The 21,285-nt window shown below is 38.5% G+C and overlaps 1 protein-coding gene and 1 long non-coding RNA gene across 6 annotated transcripts in view; one reads left to right on the forward strand and one right to left on the reverse strand.

Moving 5' to 3' along the window:
* Positions 1-21,285, reverse strand: part of LOC110256901 — a 206,996-nt gene that overhangs the window by 113,656 nt on the left and 72,055 nt on the right. The window contains exons 3-4 of one of the 2 annotated variants that reach the window (XR_002338980.1): positions 9,360-9,482; positions 4,403-4,421 (exon numbers count right to left, since the gene is read on the reverse strand). This is a non-coding gene — a long non-coding RNA (uncharacterized LOC110256901). The remainder of the gene's footprint in view (positions 1-4,402; positions 4,422-9,359; positions 9,483-21,285) is intronic. The other variant, XR_002338981.1, reaches the window with a different exon arrangement.
* Positions 1-21,285, forward strand: part of MUSK (muscle associated receptor tyrosine kinase) — a 108,388-nt gene that overhangs the window by 45,861 nt on the left and 41,242 nt on the right. For 2 of the 4 annotated variants that reach the window (XM_021074436.1, XM_021074440.1), the window contains exons 6-7: positions 1,367-1,396; positions 9,380-9,504. In XM_021074436.1, the coding sequence (XP_020930095.1) occupies positions 1,367-1,396; positions 9,380-9,504 (155 nt within the window). The remainder of the gene's footprint in view (positions 1-1,366; positions 1,397-9,379; positions 9,505-21,285) is intronic. The other 2 variants (XM_021074443.1, XM_021074447.1) reach the window with 1 other exon arrangement.

A 21,285-nucleotide genomic window follows, 5' to 3' on the forward strand; every position in this document is an offset into this window, starting at 1 on the left:
GACCTTCATTCGTTTTTTCTGATTATGGTCTGTGTTACAAACAGGGAATTTCTGCGGTTTTCAAGTGTCCAGATGACCGGTTTTAAGTATGAAAAAAAAACCTCATTTTTATCCAATATGACCTTGATGCTTAAAAAAATAAGAATGTGCCACAGACTTGATTGTTGGGGTAAAGGAAGTTCAGACAGAGTAAAATCTAACTGGAAAATTATAAGTTCATTTAAATTTAGGAGGGTTGGGTGTTCAATATAAAAATGAAGACATCTCTCTGGGATGCTAGGTGAGAACAGAAGACTTGGTGTCTGAAAACTTGGAGTGGGATTTCTAGCTCTGCATCTGCAGCAAATCTGAATCTCAGATTCCTTGTCTGGAAAAAATGGGCTGAATAATATCAATTATGTACAATCACAGGGATAGGGTAAGGGCTAAATAAGATAATGTACCATGTGCATGAGAGTATCCATAATCTACAAAGAGCTACACCAAAGTATTATCATGAGTTTACAATAGCACTGTTATTTTATATGGTAAGCAAATACCGCACTTGACTTATCACTAATTCAAAGAAAGGTCTAAATTGACATGAAAAAAGAAAGGGGAAAAAAAAGTAGAGCTCCATGTGGGAATTACATCTGATAAGGTTACAGTAAACATTTTAGAATAATTAATTTGGTAGTTGTCTCTTTTCTGGGATTTTTAAAATTTTTATAAATTCTCAACTCCATATACCCAATATAGACATTTTAAAACACATTCTTCTTGGTGGCTTGCTTCACTGGTAGGTTCCTGAAAGATAATGATTGGCTCCTCTCTGTTCTCTGAGCAGCCTCTGGGAATTGATTCAGAGGAGAGAATCTCTGTTGGTTGTAGGCTCTGTTCTGCAGAAACCCCCTAATCCTCTGTTTACCACAACATGAGTCTATTGCCATAGAAATGATAGCTGAGATCCCAGATTCATCATCACTGACTTCACAGCAGGGCCTCGTAAGAGGAGAAGCCACGCTAACAAGGAGGAACACAATTTATCAGAATAGCAGGCAGTCTGTTGTCTTGAAAGAAAGGGTTATTGTCAACATTAAAATAAAAATGCATGAGTGAGCCATGTTGTTGGGTATGCTGTAGTTCATTTTCTGTGTAATACTGCCTGGCTAAAAGTAATCATCTGAAATTTTATGTCATTTAATAGTTTGCTTTTAAAAGGTCAGTGGTTTCCCTCGATTGATTGCATTTGTTTCTTATTGAAATAAGAAACAAGCAGATCCTAACTACTCTTGGACAACGATGTTTCTGTGCTCAAAGATTTCCCTTTTCATGATGTGTTGTTTTTGTTTGTGTGTTTGTGTTTGTTTTGTCTTTTTATTAATAGAAGAGAGTGAACCTGAGCAAGAAACTAAAGGTATTTTTTTTCTTTCTGCACTGCTTCTATTTAAATGTATGGTTCTATTCAATTGTCTATTTCTCTGACTTTATAAACAACTCTAACTGCCATGATTTTGTAAGGAAATAACAGATGATGTATGAGAGATATTAACTCAGCACCTAACAGCATTATTAGATGGGCTATTTTACTGTATAACAGAGTTATTGAGCACTTACTTTTATTAAGAAAAGACTGAATCAATAGAAATGTTTAAACGCTGCATCCCAAACTCTGAAAATACAAAACAAATGAGAATATAAATCTTGCACAGACTGGAATAGAAAGCTCCTTTGACCAAAAGTTCTGGGGAGGGGATGGGAGGTGTTACAATCTTTGGAGACATGAAAAATGTCTAAGTGCCAGCTTAGGTTTTTATTGTTATTACTCCAAGTGGACAAGTATTATGCAACTGCTCCAAACCAAACCAAATCAATCACACTGTTCTAACCTAACTTTCGTATACTTTGGATGAAATTCACACATTCTCATATAATACAGTTGGGCTCTAGGAACAAACCCTAAGGTGCTGTTTTTTGAAACAGTACCTCCTTATCTTAGTATTTCAAATAAGGTATCTGAGAGGTTTTCCTATTTCTAAGCATCGGGCTGCTTATAAGTAAATTTAGATAAAGTCACTTCACCTCCTCCTGTGTGATTTTTTTATTAGTTTTTGTTTTTGTTTGTTTTCAATTTACTTCTCTCAGTCAGTGCTCCTTTGAATCAAACAGCCTAAAAAGCCCCTTTAAGGGAGGCTAGAAAAGAAGAAAGAAAAGAACGAGAGAAAAAAAAATCTAAACAAGCTCATTGTGTCCTTTGAAATAATTGCTCAGAAACAGAATTTATAAGGGACTTAAGTATTCCTCTGGTCCTATTCCCTTAACAAGAAAAGAGAAGCCATTCATCTCAAGCCAAACTGCTTATTAATTTCAGGATTTAATATGGGTCCCCTGACTGTTAGGCTTTCCATTACACCACCAGTGCAATTTCAGAATGAAAAATGACTCTACCTCCTTATTATAAATTCAGATTACTCCTCAAAATGACAGTTAATAATAAAAGTTATTATATATCTGAAAGTACTTTGAAAAGTAGAACAAGAGAGATGGGACAGGGTTGGGCAAGGGAAGAAGGGAGGGAGGGGAGGAAGCAAGGGAGGGGAGGAGAGGGGAGAGGTGGGAAGAAGGGAGGTGGGAGGCAGGGAGGGAGGAAGGAAGAAGGGAGGAAGGGAAGGGGGGAAAGGGAAAGAAAAAGGAAATGAGAATACAATATGGTTACATTATAAAGGACTATGGAATCACTGACTGCTTAAGCCCGATTCTGAATATAGGATTCTCAACCGCAGTTGGCACCATAAACTTACCTAAGAGAAATCAAAGCCCAAACTCAAGAATAGATAGCATGAGAGGAAAAACCAGGGATAAATAGATGGCCCACATCTATTTCCCGTGTTTCAGATGAACAATAACATACTTGCCCACCATAAAGCAATTAGGGAAGTCTTCACAGTGAATTTAGGAAGATGATGGATAAAACTATCTATAGAAAGAAGAGTTAGATTTCTTTAAAAATTCATATCAAAACAATTGTAAGCATTTTCCAAATTACTAAGTAATGCCATGCCCTGTCTATTAAACAGCTTGTTTGTGTAACAAAAAACACTTTGATATTGTCTTTCATGCAAATAAAAGGCAAAATTGGGACATTCAAGGGACATTTTATTGGAAACATTTGATAGGAAACTGATCGCATTACTTTTAAAAATGATGACTTGAATGATTTTCAGTTTGTGGCTACCACTAAAACAATGGGAATTTATTCTTGAACTATGTCCGTTTATTATTACAGGTATATTTGTAATCCATGGAGTAGTCTGGTATTTATATTTAATGGCAACTGGCTTTATTGTTTTTAATGTTTGATAAATGTGGTTTACCTATGCTTGGAATTGGGAGCAAACACTGATGGGTATAAAAATACCCATTTTCTTGCTGATAAAGCTGGAATGAATAATAAGGCTTTCTTTTCCTTCACCCAAGAATTAGATTCACATCCCTTCTGATCCTTCGCCACTCCTCCACTTTTCACCTAAAATTGTAGGATGGAGAAGCCCTGACCTGGGGCACTTACCTATTGCACATTAACCCCATACCTTTCTTGTTTGCTGGGTAGCTGGGAGAATGATGGCCCAGACAGGGTTGAGATACGCATCACTTATGCAAGTCTCTTTCCCCATTCTCACCAATCAGAAGAGTTACTCTTTCATTCACTCAACAAAGTATCCATTGAGTGCCCACTATGTACCATGCAGGGATCTGGGTTGACTGATAAACTGATCAATCATTTGTCTCTCAATCAGCCTGTGTTAATGAACAAGGGAATTTCCACCTTTGTGATGCTTACATTCAAAGGAAAGAGACAGCCAAAAAACAAACGAATCAATAGTTATGGCATGGTGATAAGTGCTACGAAGAAGACACATAAACAAGGCTAAGGAGATTGGGTCAAGAAAGCTTCATGATAAGAAGACATTTGAGTCAAAACCCAAAAGACACTGGCGACCTTCATTGAGGGATGGAAACTGGAAGGAAGCTCTCTTTCAACACAGAAAAAAGAGACAAGTTTCTTTTCTATCTTTTGACAAGAAGGTGGGAGTGCAGGAAAGGTCAGCTTCCCTTTACTTCTTGGCTTTTTTTCCCCTCTTAACTCACCAGGCTTAACAATGAAGCCATAGTCAGCCAAGGCTTGGTCATGAAAACCATGGTCAGCCAAGAGTCAGCTCCCTTGGAGGAGGAGACCAACAGTTGTCAGCACAACCCCACATTCATGAAGCCACCTGCAATGCAACAGTGCTCTTTTCTGTACCCACCTGTGCCCCACTGGACCTCCCAGAAGGTTCTGATATGGGACAGAGCAGCACACTCATTAAATTAACTTCAAAGCTCTAGTGACCTCTAGAATGATGATGGACTCTGTTTTACTTACCATCTCACATAATGCTGAGCTGTGTTGTGCAATATGGATCACCAGATGTTTTGCAACAAGCCCAAATGATATTCCAAATAATGTAATGCCAGGCAAAAGAAAAGAAAAAGCCATAAATTACACACACACACACACAAAAAAAAAACTTTCCTTTATGACTAAATTTCCAGGAAGAATTAAAGTCCCTAAATGAAAATTCTTGCCTTCGTAAATTAAAGCAGAAAAAAAAATCTAGATTTCATACTTTTACAGTTTCTTATGTTTCTTATCTTTAGCCAGAAGGCTCTCATTCAGGTTCAAGGGTATACTAACCAGTGTTATCATCAGTAGCTTCTGTCTACACTTTCACAGCATTCATGGGATTGAAAGAATCCTACTCTCAATCTTTCAAGGATCTTTCTTTTTTTTTTTCAGATTCCCAGAAGCAATGGCACCCATGAAATAATCACTGCAGGAGTCTCACACTCAGAAATTTCTAGACATACAAGTATATCCCCAACCTCTACAAGAGTCACTTCAGCCAAATGATGAACGGGGATGCAATTATGTTGTGCAATCTAGGTCTCCATTTTTGTTCCCAGAAAACATCAGAAAGGGAGAGAATAACTGGGCGTGCCCTAGCTCGGATGTCAGTCAGTTTGTGTTAGTTATCAAGAGCCCACAACCTGTGAATTGAGACTAAGTTGGGAGAAATCTCCTATCACATAGTCAGGTGGGGGTACCATGTTTCTCACTGGGGAGGAAATGTACAGTGCCTTCTAACTGGTTTGTCTTCTTGAGAAATTTAGACTTTCCCATGGGGACAGCCTCTGTCATCTGGTCTTGATTGACACTTCCTTCCAATCCATCCAGCATATTAGCAACTTTGTATTTTCTATTTCACCTTGGACCCTTGTTTTTCTGGAACTCCATTGCAAGTGCAGCCTTCACCCCCTATTTTAAGCAGGCATTTTTAACCCTGACCACTAGGCTCTCAGGACTGGCTCCCTAATTTATAGGCCAAATGCAAATGACAATGTAGGGCCCCTAGCTCAAAAATCACTTATAAGTTCAAGACATGGGCAGCAGAAAAATAAGCATGGGGCCCTCTGAGCATGGTTCCCTGTGGGACTACACAGGTCACTCACTCTTGGAGCCGACTCTGCTGACTACCATAATGACGGCTATTTCTCTTGCAATGGAAATTTTCATGTTGTAAATACTGTCTGCTAGTAAAAGTTTGCCCGGAATGACACATTTTGTTTCAACTTGTAATCATCCCCCACAGAGCTCTGATCTAAAACTGTTTCTAAATCTAAAACAATTTCCTATTGTGATCCAGCAGACATGAACACAACTAGCATCCATGAAGATGTGGAGCAGATCCCTAGCCTTGCTCAATGGGTCAAGAATCCAGCATTGCCATGAGCTGTGGTATAGGTCGCAGACATGGCTAGGATCCTGCATTGCTATGGCTATGGTGTAGGCCGGCAGCTACAGCTCCAATTTGACCCCAAGTCTGGGAACCTCCATATGCCACAGGTTCAGCCCTAAAAAGACCAAAACAAAACAAAAAACCAACCAAACCAACAAAAATGTTGTGGTTACTTCTGAACTCTTAGAACTGATAAATCTATCAAATGATCCTCCTCAGAACCTTACCTATCTCAGGTTTTAGATTTGCTAGTAACTTAGGCTACTTCAGTGGCAGAAGTTATGTGTCCTATTGCATGTTTTTCTGGAGCAGAAGGGCAGGTTCCATTGCAATTGTTAAAAATTTTAATGTTAAAGTTTTTCAGTCTTACAAAAAAGTAGATACACTAATATGATAAATTCCCAAGTTCTCATTATGTAACAGCAACAATGATCAAGTCTACCATTTTTGTTTTATATAACCCAGAACCATTTTATTGCTGCTGGTTTATTGTAAAGCAAACCCTAGATATTTTTATTATAGTTGACTTACAATGTTCTGTCAATTTCTGCTGTCCAGTAAAGTGTCCCAGATATATATATATACATACATACATATATATATACACACACACACATTCAGTAAAGTGACCCAGCTATATATACATATATATACACACACACACACATTCTTTTTCTCACATTATCCTCCATCATGTTCTATCATAGGTGATTAGATATAGTTCCTGTGCTATACAGCAGATCTCATTGCTTATCCACTCCAAGTGCTATGGTTTACATCTACTAATCCCAAACTCCCAGTCCATCTCACTGCCTCCCCCTCCCTGTTGGCAACTACAAGTCAGTTCTACATGTCCATAAGTTTGTTTCTGTTCTGTAGATAGGTTCATTTGTGCCATATATTAGATTATAAATATAAGTGATATCATATGGTATTTGTCTTTCTCTTTCCAGCTTACTTCATTTGGTATGAGTGTCTTGAGTTCCATCCATGTTGCTGCAAATAGCATTATTTTGTTCTTTTTTATGGCTGCGTAGTACAAACTCTAGATACTAATTCAATCAACCCATATGTACTTTAATGTAAGGATTTTTTTAACACAATCACATTACCTTTTTCATTACTTAGCCCATCCCCAATTAGCACTAATTTCTTAATATCACTTACTACCAAGACTTTGCAGTTTTTATCTGATTGTCTCAAAAATGTCTTTTTCCATCTAATTTGTTGAATAAGAATCTAAACAAAAATTCACACATAACTTTTGGGACTATGCCTCTTAAGTCTTGTCCAGTCTATAATAATTTCCTCTTTTTCTTCTTTTTATCAAATGTTATTTATTTATTGAGGAAACAAAATAACTTGCCCTGTACAATTGTCTATATCCTTGATTTGGTTGGATTGTATTCTCATAGTACTGTGATTTTTTTTGTTTGTTTTTTGCTTTTTGTCTTGGCCACACCCATGGCATATGGAAGTTCCCAGGCTAGGGGTTGAAATGGAGTTGCCAGCCTACACCACAGCCACAGCAAAGCGGGATCTGAGCCACATCTGCAACCTACACCACAGCTCACAGCAATACCAGATCCTTAACTCACTGTGCAAGGCCAGGAATCAAACCTTCGTCCTCATGGATGCCAGTTGGGTTCACACAGGAATTCCCCTCATAGTACCGTTTAATATAGTTTTCAAACCTCTAAGTTTTTTGTAGATTGATAATTAGACCCTGGTACTTACTTAAAATCAAGCTCAGTTTTGTTTTGAGTTTGGAACATAGGGATATTCAGCCATATTTTAAACATCTAACCCACTTTTTTTTTTAAAAACCTGTGCCTTAAGGTTGGCACCTTCCTTGTTTTTCTTCTCTTGGATTTTGGCTCAGTATTTGTATTTCTAGCATGCTCTTCTGTATTCTATCTCTTAGAGTCCTCCATATTCAAAAGATGGGATGGTAAATTAATCCAGGCCTGCAAATCTGAAAATTAGAACCTGCAAAAAGCACCCAATTGTCAAAACTAATCACATCATCCTTTATCTCCTTGAATTATGTAATCCTTTTAAAGAGGTATTCAAAAACTAGAGCAAATTCTGCTGCCTCTGATTTATCCTTGTCCTGTACATCTCCTGTCTAGTACATACTATCTCCCCTGTACTTCAGAATTCAAACTCCACAAATGTCACAATTTTAGAAGAACTAAGCATCAGAGCAGCATGTTGGTTGTGATGTCATAGTCTAATATTATGTTCTTAAGACCTGGAAAACAAAAGGTAAAAGCAAAAAAGTCTTATATTTGCAGGAAATGGGCAATTAAAAGGATCCCATAATGGTCTACAGAACACTGGATGTGAAGTCAGAGGACTTGAGTTAAGATTTCTCACCCATTCGTTTTTTTGTGACTTTGGAGAAGCAACTTAACTGGCCTTTGCTTTCTACATCTACTTGATAACAGCAGAAATCTAGTTGACCTCTGAAGTGTCTTCCAAGGTTAGCGATTCTGATTAATCACTTAATCAGAGGACTAAAAATCCTCTGATTTATTGTACATTCTGAACCTCATTTCCACGCTTTAATTAAAAGTAAAATTTCTTCTCATACCAAAAGAACTTCCTTTTATCTAGCTAATGGGGATTCAGCTCAATAAAGAATATAAATTACTCATGCTCCTTCCCACTTTTGCCTAAAATATTCCTTTCCTTGGGGGCCCTTTATCATTCATCTCACTCTCTGAAAAGTTCGCCAGATTTTGTCTGTCCTCCCACTATGAGATGGTTGAAGGTATAAAGCATTAATTATTCCATTAATTCAATTAAATAGTATGACTTTGGTAGGTACTCTTCTACATACTGAACAAAACAGGCAAGGTTCTGGGTTGCTGAGGACTACAGGGAGTTCTACTGCAGGGGGACATACAATAGACAAAAAAAAAAAAATCAGATAGTGGTCAGGCCTATAAAGACAACAAAACAGAATGATGAAAGAATGAATGAAGAGTAGGTTAGACTTCATGTTAGGTGGTCAAGGAGGTCCTTTGTGAGAAAGTGGCACTTAAACAGAGACTTGGATGGTACAAGGAAACCACCACGTGAAGATCTGTATGATGAGTGCCCCAGGCCAGTGGATGGCATGTGCATTTCCTAAGTTGGGAAATGTCATATCTGGGAGTGGTGGTCAGTGAGGGTCATAGCATTCATGGCTTAGAAGCCAGAATAGCATTTGGTATTATCCTTAAGACAGGGAGAATATGGAAGATCCCTCACAGGAGAACATGATCTGATTTTCGTTTCTTTTATTATTAATTTTTTTATTAGGGTATAGTTGATTTAGTGTTGAGTCGATTTCTGCTGTATAGCATAGTGACCCAGTCATATGTACATACAGATTCTTTTTCTCATATTATCTTCCGTTATGGTCTTTCCCAAGAGAGTGGATGTGGTTCCCTGTGCTATACGGTAGGACCTCATTGCTTTGCCATTCTAAAAGTATGATTTGCATTTCTTAAAGACCACTCCAGCTGAACCATTCCCTTTAGGAGAGTCACTCACCACTTCTGTCTTCCCAACAGTTTTTGCCAGAATCCTGCGGGCTCCTGAATCCCACAATGTCACCTTTGGCTCCTTTGTGACCCTGCGCTGCACAGCAACAGGAATCCCAGTCCCCACCATCACCTGGATTGAAAACGGAAATGCTGTGAGTGCCCTGGATGGGGACTTGGCTGGGGAAGATCCACTGGTGGTGAACATCAGGAGAGACCACATGTTTGTAGATTTACTTTGAGCTCTGTCATTGGTCCCACCTGTACCTCCATTTTTCAAAACCTTCCAATATCTTTATCCTAGAAGTCACTGCCTTAGATATTGAATTCCAATATCTAAGGTTTCCTTCTTTCCATGTATCATGGGGAATAGTAGAAAATCAAATTCATTTTTTATGCTTTTGGGTCAAAGGGAAGTGGTAACAATTTCTCCTCACACACAACTCATCAATTTAAGAATTAGTTCACTGCTGGAACCTACTTTGATGAAAACTAACCCAGAATTAGAATCCATGTCTGTTAGTGCAATATTTTCATTTCTAATATTGGTAATCATAACTAACATTTAGTGAGTGAGCTATGATCAGGCCCTGTTCTAAACACCTTACATAAAAGCATTCATTTATTCATTCTACCAATATTATTGAGCATCTCCAGGGCATCAGGCATTATTCTAGACATTGTGGATACAGGCACAAACAAAACAGGAATACGTTCCTACCCTCAAATTGCTTACATTATGATGGGGGAAAACAAACAATAAAGTAAACAAATAGTAGAATCTCTAGTCTATGTAGATAGTGTCAGATGCATAGAGGAAAAATAAACCAAGAAAAGGAGGAAGTAAAACCTTAGGAAAAGATTCCATTTTCAACAGAGTGGCCAGAGACACCTTACTAAGATGAAGATAGTTGAGCAAAGATCCAAAGAAGCAGAAGGAGGAGGCTATGCAGATACTGGGGGAAAGACAACCAGGAAAAGTCTGTGAGATAAGAGTGAACCTGGTATGTCCAAGGAACAACCAGTAGGTCAGTGTACCTAGAGGTGAGTGAGCAAAGAGGAAAGACGTGAGGGGTTGTGTCTAGGAGTTGTGGATCCTACGGTCTTGAAACAATGTGGCTTTATTTAAGTGAGGTGGGATGTGCCACTGTAGGTCTCATTCTGATGTCTGTTTTCCTGTTGACTCTACTTCATCGAGTTTTTTTTTTTTTTTCTCCCTGTTGGATACATAGTTATCTTTGACTACCTGCTGTTCATTGTCTTTTGGAGAAAAATGTCAGGGATTAATTCAATGTCTGGATAAAGGTAATTTTCTCCAGAGAAAATGTTTGTTTCTGTGGGGGATCAGGGGCTACGACTAATCTTGGACTGCTTTAAACTAAACTCAAGGTTTGAAGCTCTGTAGACATCCCAGATTATCATAACAGAGTCTTCAATTCTTTATGTGAGATTCTTCACTTGTGGTTTGCACAGATTATATCTCCCTGATATACATTGATGTACATTTAGTGTATCTCTTATTAGATTCTTCAGTTTTATGGAAAGTGAGTTTTGATTTCTGCTTCCTCACTCCTCAAAACCATCCAAAGTTAAAATATATGTGGTTAGAAAATTGTCTTAGGGGAAAGAGATGTTTCTAAGTTTGTTACATCTATTAAAAATATTTTCAAGAATTTTTTTTCTTGGTCGAGAGTTGATTTGAAAAACGTAGCTCACCAATATCTGAAAGAGGAATCCATCATGGATTATTACCATAATTATATGTTATAGACTTGTCTATTTATATTTGGTTTGCACTCATTTTTTAGTTTCTGATTCTCTTTGAGAGGTTAAGAATATTTTTAATCTTAAATTAATGTGTCTCTAATATAAATATATTTTAAAGCCAAATTTCTTGTTATCAATTATTTCAACTTTTTGATAAACAATGTAGTTTTCTACTTTATTATTTTTTGTTTTTTTAGGGTAACACCTGTGGCATATGGAAGTTCCCAGGCTAGGGGTCGAATCAGGGCTGCAGCTGCCAGCCTATGCCAGAGCCACAGCTATGGGGGATCTGAGCCACATCTATGACCTATACCACAGCTCACAGCAATGCTGGATCCTTAACCCACTGAGAAAGGCCAGAGGTTGAACCCATATTCTCATGGATATTATCCAGGTTTGTAACCTGAGCCACAACAGGGACTCCCTAGTTTTCCACTATAAATTGAGAAGCTTCCCTTATGAATCATTATTTCATTTTTTGAATACTTTATTTTTTTGGTTTAATTGTGTTATTCTAATTTACTCTGATTTTTAAAAGAATATTGCACCTATTTTTAAAAATGGGAATGGTCTGTTTTTTATGGGCTATCATCATTAGGTTTTGTTAACAATATTATATCAGCCCATAGGATCAATTGGCAAGTTTACATATTTTCCTTTGGTACAGAACTGGAGGTGAGGAACTCGAGGTGCAAATCTCTCTTAAACTCAGGACTGGGTCACTATGCTGTACCGCAGAGCACAACACTGTAAATCAACTATACTCTATTTAAAAAAAAAAGAAAAGAACAACAACTGCCCTTAGAACAATGAGAAAAAAAATCAGGGACATTTTCCTTTATTGTTATCTTTAATTATTGCTTCTCTCTTTTCTATTTCTGTTTTTTTTTTTTTGTAATTCTGCATATTTTTTAATTATTCAATGAATTTTATTACATTTATAATTGTACAATGATCATCACAACCCAATTTTATACCATTTCCATCCCAAACCCCCAGCCCATCCTCCAATCCCCCAACCTGTCTCCTTAAGTTTTTCAAAGTCTGTGAGTCACTATCTGTTCTGCAAAGAAGTTCATTGTGTCCTTTTTTTAGATTCCGCATGTAAGTGATAGCATGTTATTTTGGTGTCTCCCTGTCTGAATAACTTCACTTAGTATGATAATCTCCAGGTCCATCCATGTTGCTGCAAATGCAGTTATTTATTTCCTTTTAATAGCTCAGTAATATTCCATTGTGTATATGTACCATATCTTCTTTATCCACTCCTCTGTCAATGGACATTTAGGTTGTTTCCATGTCTTGGCTATTGTATGTAGTGCTGCAATGAACATTGGAGTACATGTACCTTTTCGAGTCATGGTCTTCTCTGGATAGATGCCCAGGAGTGGGACTGCTGGATCAAATGGTAATTCTATTTTTAGTTTTCTGAGGAATCTCCATACTGTTTTCCACAGTGGTTGCACCAATTTACATTCCCACCAACAGTGTAATAGGGTTCCCTTTTCTCCACATTCTCTCCAGCATTTATTATTTGTAGATTTTTTGATTATGGCTATTCTGGCTGGTGTAAGGTGGTACCGCATAGTGATTTTGATTTGCATTTCTCTAATAATGAGTGATATTGAACATCTTTTCATGTATTTTTTGGCCATATGTATGTCTTTGGAGAATTGTCTGTTTAGATCTTCTGCCCATTTTTCTGATGGGATTGTTTGGTTTTTTTGTTATTGAGAGATGCAGGAGGCATTTATTCTCTCTTTTCTATATATCTCTCTACTTAGACTTCTATTACATCTAATACAATCCTTTCAATCTTTCTGTTCTGCAATTTTGTAAATGGACAGATGGAGTCCTAGTTAGTCTGTCAAATTTTTCTCAGGCTCTAATGCCCATCATAAATGTCCACCATATGAACTCTCTAAAAGAAATCTCATTCACAAGCTTTAGCAATATGGACCCTCAGCCTATGTAACAATCCAAATTTCTTCAGCTACTTTATTGACCCCCTCAAAGTCTGTTCCTACTTATAGCCCTGCTCTCTGACCTTAGGGATAATCTATGACTCTCTAGGGAACATTTATTCATTCTCCTCTCAGTAAACTTTTAAGTTTCAGTTACTTCATTGATAGTAATTTTTTTATCAGCCCAGTCATATCATTTTGAATCCTCCAGAAATTGATGAAAATTTCCAATCCTTTGATTATGATACCCTTCCACCTTCTATGGATTTATTTTTCCCAATTTTTAGATATTATTTATCTTTTGGGATTTCAGGTAGAAAAAGGAGAATTAAGCATATGGGCTAAAATTATTATTGTAACTCAGGTGTTGAACAAGCATGACCTGCTTATAGTACATTATTTAATACCTTCTCTGTCCTTTTAAGTTTTTTCAACAGGAAAGGTTCTTTTTCTACCACTGAAGTCTACCCCAAGCAGGGGTAGACTGTGATGTGCATACTTCAAGCAGACTCTGTGATTTTTCTGGTCAGTTTTAAATGATTTTAAATCACAAACACCATCTCAATTTAGTGATTTTAAATGTCTAGTCCTAAGTAATAACCAAAGCCTCCAACTGGATTCACAGATGAGACCTTTCCCTTCCACCCTTCCCAAGACTATTGCATGCATGCTACCTGCCTTTCACAAATGTCTTGTGGTTGGCTCCTCATCTCACACTCAACAATCTTCCCTCATTTTCTAACTGCCATTTATGACTCCTACAGCTTTGGGGTAGGATGAAGGGAAGAGTGGTAATTGGAGTGGAAAAGTTCTAACAGCTGACACTCTTCTAAGTTATACCCCTGTGGCTAAAAGTATTTAAAACTCTTTCCATTATGGATACATTCCTGATTCTTCAGAAATCAAGAGATATTCAAGATGACACTAGTGATGCATTTTCCTCAGGATAGCCCTAAGTTTATTAGTTCATGAAAGTTTCTTTATTAGGAGCCCATCAATCCTCCTCAAGTCCTTTTGGAAGGATTGAAAATATCTCCCAATCAGATCTTCTATAAAACCTTTGTATCTACAAACTCTTGGTTCCAGATCATTGAGGAGAGTAACTCTCTCTGCTTCCTTCCAAGAGAGCTGCTAAGCAGCCAGGCCCTTCTTTTTAGATTTTTATAGCTGGGATTTAGGTATTTTCTGCTGTGTCAAATATCAGGTGTGCCAGGGTCCTCAAGACCCTGAAGTCTGGCAGTTCACTAGGACTCATAGAACTCAGAATAGCAGTTACACTCATGGTTACAATTTATTACAATGAAAAAATACAGACTAAATCAATAAAGGGCAATCAGTTGTCATTTTTCAATAGAGTTGCATGGAGAGCACTTAATTCTCCCAGAAATGATGTATGACAACATGTACAAAGTATTGAACCAAGGAAGTGCACCTAACCCTAGTGTAAGTTGTACTTTGGTCATTTACATAAGCATGGAGGGCTCACATCACTGACCATGCTAGTCTCCAGCCCTTCCAAAGGTCAAACAGCATAGCCTAGGGTTTCTGGTGAACAAAAATAAGTATTTAACTATAATTTACAATGTTAACATAAACTGTCTGGTATGGCCCAAGATCTCAGGTATACAAAGACTCTCTTATCAGGCAGGATATTCCAAGGGATACAAGGTTATCTCTTAAGAGCAAGGCCAGTCCTTTCTTTGGAATGTGCAATGTTTGAGCTCAAGTCAAGCTCAGGTCCACTGCGTTAACCCTATACTACCAAGCAGGGAACATATATCAACTCTCCAGGGGTTCTTATGGAGGATCATTTTCCATGTCTTAAGATGATGAACTGTACATTTAAACCAGTCCTTTGGGTGTGGTAAAGTTAGCACTTCATATAGCTAAATAACTCAAACCGTGATTAGTCATCTAGGGGTTTCTCAACTATTTTCATTTTTTCATGTCCTCCAGAAAGTCTCTCTCCAACTTCTTGGCATCTTGGCTTCAGTGTCCATCTCGTATCATAATACAACTTATCCACAGTAGCATTTTAAAGTTACAGGAGTGTTCCAAATGAAGAGAAAAAAGAAATAGAGGAAAGGGAGGAGAGGGAAGAAAAAAGAGGAAGACTAGATCTTGGAAAAGGAAGGTGGGGAGGGGAGAGAAGTTTATGGCAAACAGAGTGTGTCTGTGTATGAAATGTTGATGGACGTAGTAAACCATGGAAAAGATGACAAATTCTAAGGCTCCCCTAACTAATGAAAAATGTCATCTTGCAGTGGCACCCTTGAAGGCTTACAATTCATTTATTATTTGGGTTTTGACTGCTGAATTTGCTGAAAGGGATTTTTTTTCTTTTCTGATACTTGAACGAAAACACTTTTCTCACAATTTGTTATTAAAATTGATTCACCTTATTGTTTATCATCCATTTCTTCAAAATACAGTGAATAAACAAATGAACACCACATTAGGAGCTTGTAACGTGAGGTATGGTAGAATGAGAACTAGGTGGAAAGTTTGAAGACCTAAATCATAAATGCTCCTCTTCAGCTAACATAAATTTGGGAAGGGCAGGGGGTCCATTTACCACTCAAGACTTTAATTTTTTCTGTGTCTACAATGATAGAGATTCCAGGTGGCTGGAGAAAATGTTTTCCAATATGACATATAGGCTAAAATTCCCTAATTTTAAGTTACAGTAAAGTAACTCGCAGTCTTGTTCTTTAGCTCTCCAATTAAATTTCAAATGTCATTAAAATTCAAATCTTGTTTGGCATTATGTTTTGTGACTCTTTCATGAAGCTGTCACAGTTGTCTTGAGCTTCTCAAGGTAGTATAAAGATATGCCCTAAGAAAACTGAGGGAATAATGATGTGACTTTCCTAATTTGTCTTACTCTGTAAAAACAGTAATATAAAAAAAATAGAAAGACATATGCTTTTAAAAGATTCAGCATTTTTCCAGCTGAAAACTGGAAGATATATGATTATTCTCTGTTGGAGCTGAGTAATAAAAAAGCCTGCTTGTTTGAGTTAGTTTTGGTCTTATTGAGACTCCAACTTAGTCTTTCAAAATGTGATTCACAAAAAAGCAGAACACACAATAGATTTTTTGCCTTGGATTCTAAAACAGGAATAAAATAAACCAAGAGTGACTTTCTTCCAAGAAGAAAGCAAAAGGACATTTGCAGTTTTCATGGCAGGAGACAGTAACACTCTTAGAGCCAAGTTTTGTTCTTGGTGCTACTATCCAAGTTCAAATAGCAACTGAGATGACTTTGCTCCGTGCTGATGCAAATCACAGGAAATGGAGGCAATTTCAGGCAGTTCATGTTGCACAAGTAGCCAACCAGAAAAGGCTATTGAGGAGAACAGGGAAGAGCCTACAACCCTGGTGTCATTCAGGGTGGGTGGGATGAAAACAAATGCAGAGCTGGGAGCTACCTGGCACAGAATATAACAGGGTTTGAACTGTGGCTTTTCACTAACTACAAGCCAGTGAACTCACTTCACTAACACACAACCAAGTATAACGAGTACTTTAAGAGATGGGAACACTCCTTTTCTCTTCTTCCATGAACATGCCAGTAAATGAAAATCCTGAACAATTAGAGCCAAAGAACAAAAGAAAGGCAAGCCTTTCTAAAACAGGAATAAAATAAACCAAGAGTGACTTTTATTTTATTTTATTTCTGTTTTAGAAAGGCAAGCAATGTGCCTCCAAAGTGATCAAGAATTCTTTTGCTTTCTTCTATGGAAATGTCATTCACTTTTCATGAAAATGTGCAGTCTCAGATAAACTCAGAGTGAGCCATAAGATTCCTTTTGTTTGACAACATTGGAACTAGTAGTTTGGTGTGGATAGAGCAGAGATTAGTTTTCTAAAAGAAAATGTATTTGATAACCAAATTTATTGGAAGTTGTACTCATTTCTCTATTATGTTGGCATTCAAATTAAAAATGTAGAAAATCCACACATCTCTCTGGCTTTGTCCAAGCAATACAGTTCCTAAAACATGTTAAAAGTAGAATCAGGGGAGTTTTCATCGTGGCGCAGTGGAAACGAATCCAACTGGGAACCATGAGGTTACGGGTTCAATCCCTGGCCTCACTTAGGAGGTTAGGGATCTGGCATTGCCGTGAGCTGTGGTATAGGTTGCAGACACAGCTCGGATCTGGCATTGCTGTGGCTCTGGCATAGGCCAGCAGCAACAGCGTGATTGGACCCCTAGCCTAGGAACCTCCATATGCCACAGGTGCAGGCCTAGAAGAGGACAAAAGAAAAAAAAAAAAAGAATCATTTTAATTTATTAGGAGAATTTTATAAAATAAATAGCCAAAACACCTGTGTTGAAGATTATGATTTTTGAATCTTCTTAAAGGGAGGCTTACCTATGTTTTATACATATTTCAAGAGGCAGTATTTTTGCCTTTTTTTTTTTCTTTGCTTTTTAGGGCCACACCTGTGGCATATGGAGATTCCCAGGCTAGGGGTCGGATCAGAGCTACAGCTGCCAGCCTACACCATAGCCACAGCAACAGGGGATCCGAGCCCTGTCTGTGACCTATACCATAGCTCATGGCAACACCGGATCCTTAACCCACTGAGCAAGGCCAGGGATCGAACCTGCAACCTCATGGTTCCTAGTCGGATTTGTTTCTGCTGCACCACGATGGGAACTCCCAAGAGGCAGTATTTTTGGCTTAAGGTACACAGGTTTTGAAATCATCTTACTAACTGTGTAAACCAAAATAATTACATACATCAAGAGGAATATTTCAGCAGCCAGGTTGAAGGAGGTCAGTGTTCATGGCTATGGTGATTAGAAATGGCATGAGAAATTCTCTGTCTGTTGTCCCTTTTTCTATGATGCATAGATAGACATTATGATGATTCTCCAAACACAGATCTTTTGGGCCATATCCTAAAGTTCCATGAGATATTGATAGCCAGTTAGGACTATTTGCAAGATAAGGTCACTGAAGCCAGAATACCTTTCAGAAGTCCCCTCATGCTGAGGCCAAATCATGATGAAATTACAGGATTATCTATAAGTGGGGGTCAAATATCTCAAGACAGCATTATTAATGTGTTAAGGATATGTAAAAAATATTCCAGTGTTCCCACAGCTGCACAGTGGGTTAAGAATCCAACTGCAACAGTTCGGGTTGCTGCAAAGACACAGGTCCCATCCCCAGCCTGGCACCGTCAGTTAAGGGTCTGGCATTGCCACAGTTACAGCATAGGTCACAGCTGTGGCTTGGATTCAATCCCTGGCCCCAACAACTTCCATATGCCATGGTGTGGCCATAAAATTAAAAAAAAAAAAGTCCACCTCCTACGCAGCCTCCTTCAGAAGGCTTTTACATATATTAGATCAGGTGTGAACTAATATGCTTATTTAATAGAGCTCCCTGTTCCATGGCCTCACTTGAGGCCAATGTCTCAAAAAAGGAACACACACAAAGCAAAGAGCTATTTATCCAGCTCTTCCAGGTCAGTATGCTTGGGTGACTTGGCGAAATAATGTATTTACTGTAACACCAGAGAGAGTCACCACCATTAAGTCCTTGGCTTTGCCTTGCCATACCTTGGTCAAAGCTCGCCAGAATAATCTGAACTCACCCCTGTGAGCTTTTAAACCTGAGGGGCAAAATGATCAAAATGGAGGGCAAAGGGTTGTTTTTAATTTTAAGTCATCAAAAAATACTAAACTGTTGGTCAGAATGCTCCATGAAGAAAGAAAAACAAATTCAGATGATGACTAACAAGGCCTGCTGCGTGTGAGTCACAGACCAAATCAAGCCTCTGGAAACAGGAGGAAAAGCTCTTAGGAACCACATCGTAATCAAGCAATGAGCCTTGGAACTTGCTGGTCTGTTCGCTGAACTATGTCAGCACCTGGATGCCGTCCAGGAGAAGGGAGGTCAGGCGGTTTAAAACTCACTTCTCTTTCCTCCCAAGAAAGTTTCCAGTGACCTTGAGAAGTGACTTTCTTAGGTGTGAACATGAAAATAGTATGAGTTTCGCCAGCATTGGGGAGATTACCTAGTTCTGAATTGTCTCCTAGGCATTGACTACATAGACCTCCTTCTTGAAGCAGAGAACAAACTTTCCAAAGGAGGAGGGTAACTGTTCTACAGATTTCACATGTATACACTGCAAAGGGATGCTATTTATAAACAAAATATCCTGAGAGTGTAACACATATTGACTAATGGAGGTTTGAGGTCCTCAGATTTTTCCTCATTGTTGCTGTGCATTAAAATTCAGGGAGAGTCCAAAACTGAATTCCAAATTTTTCAGTCCTTTGGACCTAATTTGGACCCTCAAATCCATCAGAACTTGCACTTCTGATGACGACAACAGTGATGAATTAGGTTTGAATTCCCAAATGAGTGTATGTCCCTTAAAGATAGTTTTCTCTCTGCCTTGTCAATTTCTCATAGCGTCTAGGCTGCTTATCTGGGGAAAATGCCACAATACTTGATCTGACCTGGGAAGTATTCCCAGCTAAGGTAAATTGATGCTCACATAAACCAGTGTTTCTCATAAGGATGGAGACTGGTAGCACAGGTAAAGAATAAAAAGGCAAAGAAGCTAATTGGACAAACTTTCCCTGCTGAACTGCTACAGAGCGGGCTTGGTTCCAAGGCCAGCCAGCCACCTGGCAGCAGAAGAAAGGGAAGCTGGTCTCACTTCAGGGCTTCCCTCCCCCTAACTGGTCTAACTGTAAAATCCTCCTTTACATGAAATAGTGAAATAACCAACTCCAAGATTCTCACTCCCAGCTTCATTCTCTACTACTAGGTAGAAAGGTCTCTTTCAAGGCTGCCATTATTCCCACCCCCAACTCCTCCAAGATAAGGTTAAGGTAAACCATAGCTGATTCTTTAGTTGTCATTCCATTCCCACTCCCCTGAGACTAGCATTTTCCCTGCATGTAAGCAGTGATAATTAAAGAGTAATTACTGAGGAAGTCCCATTGGGGCTCAAGCAGAAATGAATCCGACTAGTATCCATGAGGACGTGGGATCAATCCCTGACCTCGCTCAGTGGGCACTGCAGTGTGCTGTGGTGTAGGTTGCAGACAGCTTGGATCCCATGTTGCTGTGGTGTAGGCTGGCAGCTATAGCTCCAATTCGACCCCTAGCCTGGCAATTTCCATATGCTATGGGTGCAGCCCTGAAGAGCAACAACAACAAAAAAATGCCACCACCTTAACAATGGCATTTACATCAGACATTTATTTTGTTCACAGTTGATCTGAGGTTATTACTGTTACCGTGTTCTTGTTTTCTAATGACTATTTATTCCCTTTTCTAGGAATAGGGAAGGCACTAAAACATAGCGATTCAAAGTGATTCATTCATAACAATTCTTTGGGGTCAGAGAAACTATGGTATTAATTGTAATTCTACAACCCAATAGAATGTGCTGGGCAGCTGTCTTTATCTCAGAGTTGGAATGATGATGACTAATAAGCACTAACATAAACTAACCTCTCAATTATGTGCTAATATTGCATTGATAGCCTGACTCTTCAAGACCACCTGATTACAGCATATGGACACTCCCAGGCTAGGGGTCGAATCAGAGCTACAGCTGTTGGCCTACACCACAGCAATGCTGGATCTGAGCCTCATGTGACCTACACTGAAGCTCTCGGCAACACCGGATCCCCAATCCACTAAGCGAGCCCAGGGATCAAACCTGTATCCTCATGGATAGTAGTTGGGTTTATTACTGCTAAGCCACAATAGGAACTTCAAAGATGCTTAATTTTCTGATTTAAGCAGTAAGGCATGATGCATGCCATGCCTCAGAAACAGAATTGGCTTAACAAGCATTTTTCTTGATAATCATCCATCTATCTGATGGGCATTTATGGGGAACTAAATAGGAGTTAAGAAAGTAAGTCCAAAAGTCTGCAACCTCTCATAACTGACTGCCTCTATCTTCAAGCTATAGAGACATATCTTGAAGAATTCACACAGTATATTTTTCCTACCTTGCATTATTTACCTATTTCTATATCACAAACATCCCAAACCATAATGGCTTAAAGCAAGAACCATTTATTAATGCTCAGAAGTCTATGGGTCAACTGGGTAGTTTTGCTGATTTGGGTCAGGATTGCCTGATCTTGGCTAATCCAGTTCCAATGATGGCAGGTTGATTGGGTGCTAGTTGGTCTAGAATGGCCTTACTCATATA

The sequence above is a fragment of the Sus scrofa genome, chromosome 1 (genome assembly GCF_000003025.6).
Source record: "Sus scrofa isolate TJ Tabasco breed Duroc chromosome 1, Sscrofa11.1, whole genome shotgun sequence".
In the NCBI taxonomy this organism is placed as follows: Eukaryota; Metazoa; Chordata; class Mammalia; order Artiodactyla; family Suidae; genus Sus; species Sus scrofa.